This window comes from Danio rerio, chromosome 17, assembly GCF_049306965.1.
Source record: "Danio rerio strain Tuebingen ecotype United States chromosome 17, GRCz12tu, whole genome shotgun sequence".
NCBI lineage: Eukaryota > Metazoa > Chordata > Actinopteri > Cypriniformes > Danionidae > Danio > Danio rerio.
The window spans coordinates 55,015,001-55,030,053 of NC_133192.1; the positions used below are offsets into that span (position 1 = coordinate 55,015,001).

At 39.9% G+C, this 15,053-nt stretch overlaps 1 protein-coding gene across 1 annotated transcript in view; it reads left to right on the forward strand.

Annotated features, from left to right (window-relative positions):
- Positions 1-12,287, forward strand: part of hs1bp3 (HCLS1 binding protein 3) — a 13,929-nt gene extending 1,642 nt beyond the window's left edge. The window contains exons 2-7 of the mRNA NM_001256221.1: positions 318-483; positions 4,698-4,905; positions 5,035-5,188; positions 9,104-9,225; positions 10,002-10,125; positions 11,556-12,287. Of these exons, the coding sequence (NP_001243150.1) occupies positions 318-483; positions 4,698-4,905; positions 5,035-5,188; positions 9,104-9,225; positions 10,002-10,125; positions 11,556-11,805 (1,024 nt within the window). The 3' untranslated portion in view covers positions 11,806-12,287. The remainder of the gene's footprint in view (positions 1-317; positions 484-4,697; positions 4,906-5,034; positions 5,189-9,103; positions 9,226-10,001; positions 10,126-11,555) is intronic.
- Positions 12,288-15,053: the final 2,766 nt, after the last annotated feature.

Sequence of the window (15,053 nt, forward strand, 5' to 3'; positions counted from 1 at the left end):
ATAAACCTACCCACACCACCAAACCTGTCCATAACCCAACCTCTATCCCAACTCAAGTGCACCACAAGTGTTCCCAAATACATTATGAACACAGTAAGTACATTGTATTTATTTTGTTGATGCAAGTACATAGTAGTTAAGGACACTTAATATAAAGTGGGACCGAATTTTGTTTATATGTGATTTCTTGTGATAAGTTTGTACTTACACATTCAATGCATGTACTTCAGTATTGGATGCTCAACTGAATTGGCTGAAGTCAGTTCTAAGACAATGATTTTCTAAATCTTTTCCTACTTATGTATTTCTTTTCATAGGCCGTTGCAAAATGAGGCTACTGGCATCGACCTCCATGTGCCACTCTATCAGGAGATCCGAGGATCGGTGATTACAGGGCATGTGGAATATCAGATTGTGGTTGTGACCTGCCTTTCTTCCTTCAAGTCAGCAATACACAAAACAGGAGACGTTCTGCAGTTTGTTGTGTGTAACTGTCTATGGTTGTACAATTACACATTTTTTATTCGTTTTTGCAGCACTATAAGGTAGTTATTTTAAATTCATGACAACAATATTGGTAATGATATTATAGTTTTTCTCAGTCGCTTTGGTACATTTCTCACAACACTATTTACAAGACTGTAATATTTCAGCCTGACGTATTCCACCATATAATGAAGTGATCATTTTAATTTATCGCCAATATTACCCACGGTGGCGCAGTGGGTAGCACGTTCGCCTTACAGCAAGAAAGTTGCTGGTTCAAGCCTCGGCTTGTTCAGTTGGCGTTTCTGTGTGGAGTTTGTATGTTCTCATTGTGCTTGTGTGGGTTTCCTCCGGGTGCTCCGGTTTCCCCCTTAGTCCAAAGACATGCGGTACAGGTGAATTGGGTAGGCTAAATTGTCCATAGTGTGTGTGGACATTTCCCAGTGATGGGTTGCACCTGGAAGGGCATACGCTGCATAAAACATATGCTGGATAAGTTGGCGGTTCATTCCACTGTGGCCACCCCAGATTAATAAAGGGACTAAGCCGAAAAGAAAACGAAAGAATGAATGAGTCTCAAATATTAACATTAATATTAGTATAAATATTAAGAGGGGCGATGGCCTCTGTCGCCCCCACTCGACCGAAAGGGAGTCGGGTCCAGATCCCCGAGCCCGTGCGGTGACGCAAACGAACCCGGAGATGCCGGCATGTGCCCCGGGAAAGAGTTCTCTTTGAGGCAGCGGCGCAGTAGGTAGTGCTGTCGCCTCACAGCAAGAAGCTCACTGAGTTGCTGGTTCGAACCTCGTCTCAGTTGGCGTTTCTGTGTGGAGTTTGTATGTTCTCCCTGCCTTCGCATGGGTTTTCTCCGGGTGCTCAGGTTTCTCCCACAGTCCAAAGACATGCGGTACAGGTGAATTGAGTAGGCTAAATTGTCCGTAGTGTGTGAGTGTGTGGATGTTTCCCAGAGATGGGTTGCGGCTGGAAGGGCATCCGCTGCGTAAAAACTTGCTGGATAAGTTGGCGGTTCATTCCGCTGTGGCGACCCCGGATTAATAAAGGGACTAAGCCGACAAGAAAATGAATGAATAAATATTGAGATGTAACAAGATTAGCTTAATTTTATGAATATTAATGCTTAATAATAACAAGTTATTATTTAATTATGAATATTCAGATTGAATTTACAGTTAAATGTAGCAGAACTTGTCCAACTCAAATATGGATATTGAAATTGCTTGAAGTTTTTTTCTGGATGCTGTTTGTTAACTTAGGATTTGTGTGGTATTATTTGACCCTTAAGATAAGACTTTTAATTGTCCCAAAATTATAAGTATGAGACTATGTCTACTTTATTTACAATATCTTCACAAATTGCCTGTATTAGTTAAAATGAAGATATTCAAAGGGAAATATAGGTCTAATATTACTGGTGCTTGGTGGATATAAGGTGCATGATTTCATCATTACATCCTGACCACTTTGGCGAGGCAGTGGCGCAGTAGCTAGTGCTGTCGCCTCACAGCAAGAAGGTCGCTGGGTCGCTGGTTTGAGACTCGGCTCAGTTGGCGTTTCTGTGTGGAGTTTGCATGTTCTTCCTGCCTTCATGTGGGTTTCCTCCGGGTGCTCCGGTTTCCCCCACAGTCCAAAGACATGTGGTACAGGTGAATTGAGTAGGCTAAATTGTCCGTAGTGTATGAGTGAATATGTGTGTGGATGGTTCCCAGAGATGGGTTGTGGCTGGAAGGGCATCCGCTGCGTAAAAACTTGCTGGATAAGTTGGCGGTTCATTCCGCTGTGGCGACCCCGGATTAATAAAGGGACTAAGCCGACAAGAAAATGAATGAATAAATATTGAGATGTAACAAGATTAGCTTAATTTTATGAATATTAATGCTTAATAATAACAAGTTATTATTTAATTATGAATATTCAGATTAATTTACAGTTAAATGTAGCAGAACTTTTCCAACTCAAATATGGATATTGAAATTGCTTGAAGTTTTTTTCTGGATGCTCTTTGTTAACTTAGGATTTGTGTGGTATTATTTGACCCTTAAGATAAGACTTTTAATTGTCCCAAAATAATAAGTATGAGACTATGTCTACTTTATTTACAATATCTTCACAAATTGCCTGTATTAGTTAAAATGAAGATATTCAAAGGGAAATATAGGTCTAATATTACTGGTGCTTGGTGGATATAAGGTGCATGATTTCATCATTACATCCTGACCACTTTGGCGAGGCAGTGGCGCAGTAGCTAGTGCTGTCGCCTCACAGCAAGAAGGTCGCTGGGTCGCTGGTTTGAGACTCGGCTCAGTTGGCGTTTCTGTGTGGAGTTTGCATGTTCTTCCTGCCTTCATGTGGGTTTCCTCCGGGTGCTCTGGTTTCCCCCACAGTCCAAAGACATGTGGTACAGGTGAATTGAGTAGGCTAAATTGTCCGTAGTGTATGAGTGTGTGTGTGTGTGGATGGTTCCCAGAGATGGGTTGCGGCTGGAAGGGCATCTGCTGCGTAAAAACTTGCTGGATAAGTTGGCGGTTCATTCTGCTGTGGCGACCCCGGATTAATAAAGGGACTAAGCCGACAAGAAAATGAATGAATAAATATTGAGATGTAACAAGATTAGCTTAATTTTATGAATATTAATGCTTAATAATAACAAGTTATTATTTAATTATGAATATTCAGATTGAATTTACAGTTAAATGGAGCAGAATTTGTCCAACTCAAATATGGATATTGAAATTGCTTGAAGTTTTTTTTCTGGATGCTCTTTGTTAACTTAGGATTTGTGTGGTATTATTTGACCCTTAAGATAAGACTTTTCATTGTCCCAAAATTATAAGTATGAGACTATGTCTACTTTATTTACAATATCTTCACAAATTGCCTGTATTAGTTAAAATGAAGATATTCAAAGGGAAATATAGGTCTAATATTACTGGTGCTTGGTGGATATAAGGTGCATGATTTCATCATTACATCCTGTCCACTTTGGCGAGGCAGTGGCGCAGTAGGTAGTGCTGTCGCCTCACAGCAAGAAGGTCGCTGGTTCGAGACTCGGCTCAGTTGGCGTTTCTGTGTGGAGTTTGCATGTTCTCCCTGCCTTCGCGTGGGTTTCCTCCGGGTGCTCTGGTTTCCCCCACAGTCCAAACACATGCGGTACGGGTGAATTGGGTTGACTAAATTGTATGAGTGTGTGTGTGGATGTTTCCCAGAGATGGGTTGTGGCTGGAAGGGCATCCGCTGCGTAAAAACTTGCTGGATAAGTTGGCGGTTCATTCCGCTGTGGCGACCCCGGATTAATAAAGGGACTAAGCTGACAAGAAAATGAATAAATAAATATTGAGATGTAACAAGATTAGCTTAATTTTATGAATATTATTGATTAATAATAAGTTATTATTTAATTATGAACATTCAGATTGAATTTACAGTTAAATGTAGCAGAATTTGTCCAACTCAAATATGGATATTGAAATTGCTTGAAGTTTTTTTCTGGATCCTCTTTGTTAACTTAGGATTTGTGTGGTATTATTTGACCCTTACGATAAGACTTTTAATTGTCCCAAAATAATAAGTATGAGACTATGTCTACTTTATTTACAATATCTTCACAAATTGCCTGTATTAGTTAAAATGAAGATATTCAAAGGGAAATATAGGTCTAATATTACTGGTGCTTGGTGGATATAAGGTGCATGATTTCATCATTACATCCTGACCACTTTGGCGAGGCAGTGGCGCAGTAGGTAGTGCTGTCGCCTCACAGCAAGAAGGTCGCTGGCTTGAGACTCGGCTCAGTTGGCGTTTCTGTGTGGAGTTTGCATGTTCTCCCTGCCTTCGCGTGGGTTTCCTCCGGGTGCTCTGGTTTCCCCCACAGTCCAAACACATGCGGTAGGGGTGAATTGGGTTGACTAAATTGTCTGTAGTGTATGAGTGTGTGTGTGTGTGGATGTTTCCCAGAGATGGGTTGCAGCTGGAAGGGCATCCACTGTGTAAAAACTTGCTGGATAAGTTTTCGGTTCATTCCGCTGTGGCGATCCCAGATTAATAAAGGGACTAAGCTGACAAGAAATGAATGAATGAATCATGTCCACTTTAAGGCGACTATAGGGCAGATTTCTGTGAAATATTGTGTGTTGTTAAAAGCTCTACTTTTCTGAGATGATGATTATGATTGTTCTGTTACTGTTCTGTTTCAGGTTTCTAAAAAATACAGTGAAATTGAGCAGCTATACTACAGTCTGAAGACTAAGTATCCAAGCATACATCTGCCTCCAATGCCCCGCAAAGCCCTGTTTGTGAGTGAGACCGACCTCTGCAACAGAAGGGTGGCTTTTGATGAACTAGTCAAATTCCTTTCCAAGCACCCACTTCTGGCAAATTGTCCAGAGTTGCTGGAGTTTTTAGGTTGAAAAACCAACTTTTTTCAGTTTTCCATACTGCAATTAATATGAATTCATCCTGACATGTTAATATTATTATTATTTATTGAATTGTAATCAATTTTGTTAGGTAACATATGTATTGTGTTGGTAGGAGCAAAGACAACGGCTGTTGAAGTCAAAACCATAAATAAGCCTGACTTTATTGAGAAAGAGGTGGATGATGGTCTGGATTTTTTTGAAAGCGGTGATCCTCTTCAGAAGCCGTCTGAAGACGTGGAGTTATTGGATCCGCTGGGCAGTGAATGGTAAGGTTCTCTAAATATGTTATTGTAATAATGTTTAACTTTCTGTAATCTATCTGTTGGTGAGCTTGTTCCTCCAGCCACAATAAAGCCAGGCCTCTGCAACTTACCTTAAATGTGACAAGAAAAATGTGTGTGCAAAAAGAGAAGTCTAGGGGCTGGTTGTACTGGTATGTAAAGCATAGCCTTGTTGTGATGTAAAGGCACACTTAAACCCATCCATACCATGAGTGACACACAGCAACAAGCAACGATTCACTTCAATGGAGAGTTAGCAACTTCCTGTGACCTCCATCTGCACAAACTATATGCTCTTGTCTTTGGCTCGTCTCTGATTTTAAAATGGCTTGAGCGTTGCCGACAAACTTCAAAACTTTCTTTAGACAAACGAGATGTCAGTCAGCATCAAAAACTACCAGCAGCAAACACAATTTTGGGGTACTCTAGCCACCCCGGACACCCCTCTGGCTCCACCACTGCCTGCATTACACTGACCCTTGCGTTTCAGTGGGCAGGAAGTGAACAGTTTCAAAATATAAGAAATGTGGTTATTCACTCAAAGTATAGTAACGGTAGGGATTAAGTCAAAGGTAGGTTGTATAACTCTTATCTTTACCTGCGATCTTACTTTCTTTTGGGTTTTACTTTCTAGAGCAGAGGTTCTCAAAGTGGGGGTCGGGAGCCCCCAAGGGGTCGCGGGACAATGAAGGGGGGTCGCCTGGTGATTTTCAAAAATCAATAAATTTTTATTAAACCTTAAGACTTACTGTATTTTATCAATAACCTACTGAAGAGAAAAAAATAGTCGTTTATAGTTACTATAGAAGCTTATAGTTACTAGTTCTATTGGATTGCGACTTCTCTGGTAATTACATTATACTAAAGCAGGGGTTTTCAAAGTGTGAGGCGCGCCTCCCCAGGGGGGCGCCATAGCATGTCAGGGGAGGCGCGGGAAAAAATATTATATAATAAAAATATAATTATTAAGTTTAATTATTATAGGTTTTTTCTATTATTTTTAAACGTTTTAATTAAACAAAGCTAAAAAAAATAATACGTCAAAATTAAGAAAATCTTTTTTATCCAGAAGGCCATAGCTGTGAATTCGCTTCTGTTTGGCAAGCCCGCCAATACATGTATATGCCTGCTAATCATGCTGCTAATACAATGGATCGGTTTCTGAGACCCCCTGATTCAAAGCCTTCAAGTTCAGGGCTTAAACCCAAAAGACGACGATATGATGGTCAGTATTTGAATTTAGGATTTTGTGGACAGGACCAGCTGATGAACCACGACCTTTATGTGTGGTTTGTCAAGATATTTTGGCTAATGACAGTATGAGACCCGCTACCCTTCGGCGACACCTTGAAACCAAGCATGATGAGGTAGCAGAAAAATCGTAAGAATTTTTTGTGTGTTTGTGTGTGTGTGTGTGTGTGTGTGCGTGCGTGTTTGGGAGGAGGGGGGCGCCAATGGATAAGTTGTGTCAAAAGGGAGGCCCACTGTCTTAGACTTTGAAAAACCCTGTACTAAAGACACAGCAATACTGTCAGATGCAGCAGATTTTGTAACACCAGGTGTTAAACTTTCTAGCCCATTTACAGCACTGACATACATAAAATAACATAGAATAGACTTGGGTCTATTGGTGTGTTTGTGCGTGTCATTGCATACAAGGTTTCTGTATTTATAACCACCACCTCAGAGAATATTGGGGGTCACGAGTCACTGGCATTATCATTTTGGGGGTCGCGGGCTGCAAAGTTTGAGAACCCCTGTTCTAGAGCACATGACGTCCTGTACCTCACTCGAAACATCCGTTAGGGCTTTCCCTACCATAATATACCTAAAACACATATTGCCATAAAAACTCGTCATTGGCAGAAAAGCATTTTCCCTCGCGTAAATCACTCGCGCTCGACACTTCATTATGTAATGTTAATTGTGAGGGGGGCAGGACCACAACAAGAGAAGTTGACTCTCGATAACCAGTGTGCCCCTGGTGGCAGGCCCGTGCAGAGACTGTCCAAAGGGCATGTGTGGGATAAATTTTTATAAGGTGGGGGGGAAGGGGGGTTGTTGTTGTTGTTGCGCGCGTACTGAAGAGCGTTGTTTTTGATGGTGTTCTGATCAGCGGTGTTGTCGTGCGCCTACTGTAAAGTGGGGGGGGTTGGCGTACTCAAGAGCGGTGTTGTTGCGCGCCTACTAAAGGGCGGTTGGGGGGAGGGGGGGTTGTTTTGTCGTGGGGGCACTTTTAATCATTTTGAAAGCGCACTTTACATTCAAGACTAAAAAGGGCATGTGCACTGCACAGGTTGAGCCCTATTTGTGCACGTGCCTGCCTGGTGGTACTCCATGGTGTGTGGTTGCTTTTCAGGGGTTGAGTTGGCCCGCTTAGTTCCAGAAAACGGAACAATTTATGTTTCAGTATAACAAGACCTTTTGGACAATTTCATTTTTTAATGTTTGTGGGAACAGAGCATGAAATGCTTGATTTCTATTCAGGTCAGCAGGAAGTGAAGTTTATTTATAAACTAATTTCGAGAGGAGCACGTGCTTATGATTGATAGCTGGTTCACATTAGCTAACACTGATTTACCAATAAGACGACTCCTTAAGGCAAGGCAAGGCAAGTTTATTTATACAGCACATTTCATACACAGTGGCAATTCAAAGTGCTTTACATAAACAGGAATAAAAAAGACAAGTTTAGGAACATAAAATGCAGACAATAAAAATGATTTAAAACTGTAAACAACCAGAGTATCTTACCTCAGTCATCTTCGTCTTGAAGAATCCCCCCTCCACCCCTACTCCTCCCATTTCCTTGTCAGGGCAGCATGGAGGCCTAGTGGTTAGCACCATTGCCACACAGCAAGAATGTCACTGCCCTAGTAGCAAAGAATTCTGGCCCAGATTTGGCAAAAAGCTGTCACAGCAGGCATTCATCCGGCACTGGCATACAGCATGTGGGCCAAACATGGCCCGGGTTTGGCAGAAGTGGCACCGTTTTTAAGGCGGCACACAAGATTTGGGCCAGATGAAAAACGTAAATTAATTTAAAAATTTGATAAGTGGGCCATGTGAGTTTGGCCAGTCTTGACCCACATTTAAAATACACTAAAATCATTTTTGAGTAAAGAAAAAAAATTCTACCAATCAGGTCACTTTGAGAAAAAGCGTGCCCATAGTGTGCCTAAAGCGCATCACTCCATGGGTTTATCAATTTTATTGCAATCGTGACACACCAACCTATCTGGCCCAGTTCAGGCCCAGTTATGAGTTATTAACTTGGCTGAGACTTGGCCCAGATATGGTCTGTGTTTGGCCCTTGTCTGGAAGCCAGATTTGGTCCAGTCATGTACCGTAATTCACTGCGGCATGTGGGCCAAGCAAAACCTGATTGTGTGGGCCAGAGCTGGGCCAGAGAAATTTTGCTATGTGGGTCAGACACTACCTGGCCAAGTCGGCATTTCTGTGCGGAGTTTGCATGTTCTCCTCGTGTTTGCGTGGGTTTTCACCGGGCTCTCCGGTTTCCTCCCACAGACCAAAAACATGTAACAAGTAAATTGAAAAATCTAAATTGACAGCATAGACACTCCATAGCATTTACAATCTACTTCCAACCTTATGCAGCAGGGGAGAGTTCTCAAGACTTACCTGAACTTGAACTCCCCTCTCACTCCTCAATTTTGGGGGGTGGCTATCACGAGCTCAGGGCTCTCTCGCGGGACAGCATGCCAAACACTTCATAATCAATCATCAGCTAAGGGCGAATTCTTGAAAAAAACACAACATCTTATGTTGGTCCAACATCTTTTAAGATTTTGCAAGTTCTGTTAGGTATTTTATAATATGTAATGGAATGCATTTAAAATTACATTCCCAAACCTGTTTCCTCTTATTTTTTCCCCCTAGGCTTAAGAAAGATGTGAAGCCAAAGGATGTGTGTCCAGTTGGAAAATGTGTCCCTAAACCAAAATCAGAAACACTGTTTGAAGAGGAAGATGACACAGAATTGTTTTCGCCTGCCAAAAAGGGTAACTGTTACTTGATCCATTGTTGCTCAGATATTTTACCTTTAGTATTTACGGTTTTAATACCATATTACCTGGCAGTATGGTGGCTCAGTGGTTAGCACTGTCACCTCAAAGCAAAAAGTTTGCTGGTTCCAGTCCCAGCTGGGTCAGTTGGCATTTCTGTGTGGAGTTTGCATGTTCTCTTCGTGCTCGTGTGGGTTTCCTCCGGGTGCTCTGGTTTCCCCAAAATCTAAAGTCATGCTGTATAGGTGAATTGAATAAACTAAATTGTCCGTTTTGTATGAGTATGAGTTTAAATGAGAGTGTATGGGTGTTTCCCAATACTGGGATGCAGCTGGAATGGTATCTGCTACATAAAAAATGTGCTGGAATAATTGGCGGTTCGTTCCCATGTGGCGACCTTTGAAATAGAGACCAAGCCAAAGGAAAATGAATGAATGAATATCAAATAATCCTCATTAATGCTCTGAATATATCAATATTTGCATTTAACTATGCTAATTACAGCTGTATCTACTGGTTAAATCTGTAAATAGTTATTTTCTTTTCCGTTTTTTTTTTTTCTTGCTTTCTCTGCTTTCAAATAATACACTCGATTGAACATTGCAGATGTTTTCATAGTGTAGAAAAGTTTGGCAAAGACTCTCTGCAATGTCCTGACATATTTACCACTCATAAATCTGATAATCTGCATTCATATTACGAAAAACCGACACAGCCATAAATGTTAGTACTTTTTTTTTTAACAGCTGACATTTTATTTGTGTCTTCTTCAGGTCATGTGATGTTGTTTGACAACACTCCTTTAAGAAGTATCGACTCTTCCCCGTTTTCTAATACCAGTAATGGTATTAAAATGACTGAATCTAAAGTGGATGAAGACATAGAAGAGCTCTTGAGGTTAGGTTTCCATGTACATGTTTAGCTTTTTTTTTCCTTCAGATTGTGGAGTTTTCGTTCATACATTCAAACTGACAAACATTCGAAAAGGTTGAAAATATGGATGGATATCGAAATGGTTATTTAGCTTGGGTGCAAGTAGTAGAGAATTTGAAATTAACAGATGATAAATTCAATTTGCATCTCCAGGTGCATGTCAGGCACGCGACTGCACAAATATTACAATATAAACACAATATTAAAGCAAGCGGCAACCTCCTGCTCTCCCTGAGAAAACCAATACGGAAGTAACTGAAACTGCAACTCATCAAAATTCCGCTAGTCCTGGCTCCATATGGAGCAAATTTCAATTGAGCCCACTGTTACATGGCCAACTTTACAGCAGAAATAAAGATGTTTACAGCCTGGTACAAAGAACAAGTTTGATTCATACAGCTAATATTACCCTTCATGACAACTGTGAAGGGTGTGATTATTTTATAACTCATCCGTTTCCTTTATATTAGGCTATATTAAGTTTGCATAATAAAGGGCGTGGCCACTTGAATGAGAGTTAGGTCTCGCTGGTCACCATCACTTCACCTCAGCTGAATCCTGCAGATTAGCCACTGATCTCGCCATATTCATCATATTTCTGTGTTGTTGTATGTGGCTTTACACAGTCAGTTGCCTTTTAGATTTATTTCTTTCAATTATCAGATGATATGGGATGCTGTGTGCACTAAATTGTGCCCACAAACCATTCATGTGGCCTCCGTTTCCCATCTGAGTAAAGCTTTATACTTAAATACCATCTCTATAAATGTGTTTGTTTTATTTCAGATCATTTATCATTTATATTTTTCTTTAGAGCTGTAAAACACTTCTGAATCTGACAGATTGATTAGCTGTAGGCTCTAGATCAGTCATCTGAAGCGTTGTCATACAGTGGTATGCTGGATTTCATCAATAGTCTTGCATTTACTAACACAGACTCTATCTGTAGTGTTTGGAAGTAATTCACGTTTTCCTCCTGTAGAAAACCGTCATAAGAACAATGTTTAGTGGCTCAATGTATTACAGCAGTGTTTTTAAAAGTCTAAACACTTTATTGATATAGTTTACAACCAAGCACAAGTGGTCAGAACACAAACGAGTCGCAGGTGATAAAGTATTAAGCATTTCTCCCAAAGTAAAGTCTGTCTAAACCAGGTCCAAACAAAATACCAGCAGGTGTCTGTAGCTCCGCTCACTCTCCGCCTCTTTGCCCTTGTTTGGTATCCCACCGTGGGTACGATGACGCGCAGACAAAATGGCAACGGTTGGCCGCGCCTACTTGTAGCTTCTTTTGCGCTCTTCAGAAGCCTATGGGTGACGTCACGGACACTACGTCCATACATTTTACAGTCTATGTATTAAAGTAGTAAGAGATTTCTTTTTCCTCTTTTCAGTGTGGAAATGGACTTGCATAAACATCTCTCTGTCAGCAAGACGGTGAGATGTAGGCCAGACACGGCTATGAATCCCATGAAGCCAAAAGTAAAGTCCAAGCCTGTGGCGTCGGAGAGGACTTCCAACTTGACCCAAGCAACTGATCTTCAGCTGAGCGGAACTGAGGTTATGAACCAGATGGATATTCTGCAGTACATCCAGCAAAATGATCTACCAGCCAGTGAGGACTTAGACCTTTTCAAGAGCTGATGATCAATTACCATCTTAGGGATGCCATTGTTTAATTAAAAATGTTCCATGAATGCTGTCTATGAAGCCTTTGCCTTGCATTTCATGAGGAGTGCAAGAGATGTAAGAATAGAAAAATGAAGACATGAACATATTATTCATTGGTTGTCTTATTGTTGTCACCCTTGGCTATTAAATGATATTAAAAAGTGTAGAAGCATTGTAAAAATACTCAGAATATACATCACATTTGCATAAAAGATGTACTATTTAAACACCACTGTGATAATATACAGTATGTTTATACTATGCAACTTACATTTCCTTAATAAAACTGTTTATTAACTGGAACATTGAGTAATCATGATTAGTCAGAAGGAGAAACAATAGTGTGCTTATATAGTGTTGAGAGATTGCTTGATGTTGCTACATGAGAAAACGATGTCGTCTGCTGTTGATTCTTTCAGTTGTTGCTCTGATTGTAAATAAAAATCCTGGCAAAATTTGTCATTTTTTATTTCTGTTTTGGTATTTTGTATGTACAGTTGAAGTCAGAAATATTAGCCCCCCTTTGATTTTTTTTTCTTTTGTAAATATTTCCCAAATGATGTTTAACAGAGCAAGGAAATTTTCACAGTATGTCTGATAATATTTTTTTCTTCCGGAGAAGGTCTTATTTGTTTTATTTCGGCTAAAATAAAAGCAGTTTAATTTTTTTTTAAAGCCATTTTAAGGACAAAAATATTAGCCTCCTTAAGCTAAATTTATTTTTCGATAGTCTACAGAACAAACCATCATTATACAATAACTTGCTTAATTACCCTAACCTGCCTAGTTAACCTAATTAACCTAGTTAAACCTTTAAATCTCACTTTAAGCTGTATAGACGTGTCTTGAAAAATATCAAGTCAAATATTATTTACTGTCATCATGACAAAGAGAAAATAAATCAGTTATTAGAGATGAGTTATTAAAACTATTATGTTTATAAATCTGTTGAAAAAATCATTTGTCCGTTTAACAGAAATTGGGGGAAAAAAAATTCAGGGGGGCGAATACTCTAAATCATCAGTCATCATCTTGCTGGATTTGTCAGCTGCTTTTGACACTGTAAACCACCAGATCCTGCCATCTACGCTTGAGTCACTGGGTGTTGCAGGCACGGGTATACAGTGGTTCAGATCTTACCTCTCTGACAGGTTATTCAGGATGTCTTGGAGGGGAGAGGTGTCCAACCTACAGCATCTAAACACTGGGGTACCTCAAGGCTCTGTTCTTGGGCCACTTCTCTTCTCCATCTACACGTCATCTCTTGGACCAGTCATCCAGAAACAAGGATTCTCCCAGCTATACCTCTCTTTTCACCCTGATGATCCCTGATGGTTCAGCTCGCATCTCAGCCTGCCTGTCAGACATTTCACACTGGATGAGAGATCATCGTCTTCAGCTTAACCTCACGAAAACAGAAATGCTTGAAGTTTCTGCCAACCCGACTCTACACCATAACTTTTCAGTCCAGATGGATGGGGCCACCATTACTGCATCCAAAATGGTAAAAAGCCTTGGAGTAACGATTGATGACCAGTTAAACTTCTCTGACCACATTTCTAGAACTGCTCGATCGTGCAGATTCGCACTCTACAACATCAGAAAGCTCCGACCCTTCCCATGTGAACATGCAGCTCAACTCCTTGTTCAAGCTCTTGTTCTCTCCAGACTGGACTATTGCAACTGTCTACTAGCCGGGCTTCCAGCCAACTCTATCAAACCTCTTCAGCTGCTTCAGAACGCAGCAGCACGAGTGGTCTTTAACGAACCTAAAAGAGCACATGTCACTCCGCTACTCATCCGTTTGCACTGGCTGCCAGTTGCTGCTCGCATCAAATTCAAAGCTCTGATGTTTTGCTTACAAAGCGACTTCTGGCCTTGCTCCTTCTTATCTGCTCTCACTTCTGCAGATTTATGTGCCCTTCAGAAACCTGCGTTCTGTGAATGAACGTCGCCTCATGGTTCCATCCCAACAAGGGAAGAAATCACTTTCCTGAACTCTCGCGCTCAATCTGCCCAGTTGGTGGAATGAACTCCCTAACTGCATCAGAACGGCCGAGTCACTCGCTGTCTTCAAAAAACGACTAAAAACTCAACTATTTAGTCTCCACTTTCCTTACTAATCTTTGATTCCCTCTCTAACCCCTCCACTAACTTAATTAATAATAAAAAATGACTACTGTTTTGCTTCTTACACTTTACATACCTGAAACTTGCTTACAGCACTAATTCATTGTTGCTCTTATAGTTGTGTAAATTGCTTCCTTGTCCTCATTTGTAAGTTGCTTTGGATAAAAGCGTCTGCTAAATGACTAAATATAAACGTAAAAAACCTTTGTTGGATAGCACCTATGCATTATTTTAGATGACACTTCACAGATTTTATTGTACATTAGGAATTTCTGAGGTAAAGTCTATTCTCGTTTCCAGATAATAGTATATTTCTTTTCCAAAGTGTGTGACACAACCTGGGGAGACTGATTTTCCCATCCCTTCATAAGCGTAATGATCCCAGAAGGGATTGCTCCAAATACAATAGCAAATTCTTTAGCTGTACTTGGATATTTTTAATGGGATAACAATTCCTCATATTTAAAAGGCACTCCTCTGTTATTAAATAATTGTCTTACATAAATTATATATTTTTTCTGCCCAGTTATTAAAATAAATGGGCTTATTTTTGTACAGTAAATCTTTGTTGTGCCAAATTATATAATTATGTGGGGAAAAGTTGTGCTTGTAGATTAAAATACTATGATTACATTGTTTGAAACGAAGATAATTTGGAAGGAATTTTCTCAGGATTATAATTACACAAGAGCAACAAATTTAAATCCCCTAATTTAGAGAAAAATAAATTTGCTATAATAAATTCCACAAAGGCAGGATTTTTAAGATGCTGATTAATCCAATTAATTTTGAATGTATAATTAAGATTAGCAAAGCTGATTAAATTAAGACAGACATTTTCATAATTATTCAAAACTACAGATTTTCTAATATAGTGTTTCTTATTTTTCCATAAAAAATAAAACAAGGATTGATCAAATGTCTAAGAAATCCACATAGAGTAGGAAGATGCATCCATTCTTTTCTTTTTTTATTAATTAATAATTTATTTTTTATTGCAATTTTAGAACACATACAAGGCAACATACAAGACACATAAGGAAACATACAAGGGCAATAACAACATTATATTGGCATCAAAACAAGTACAA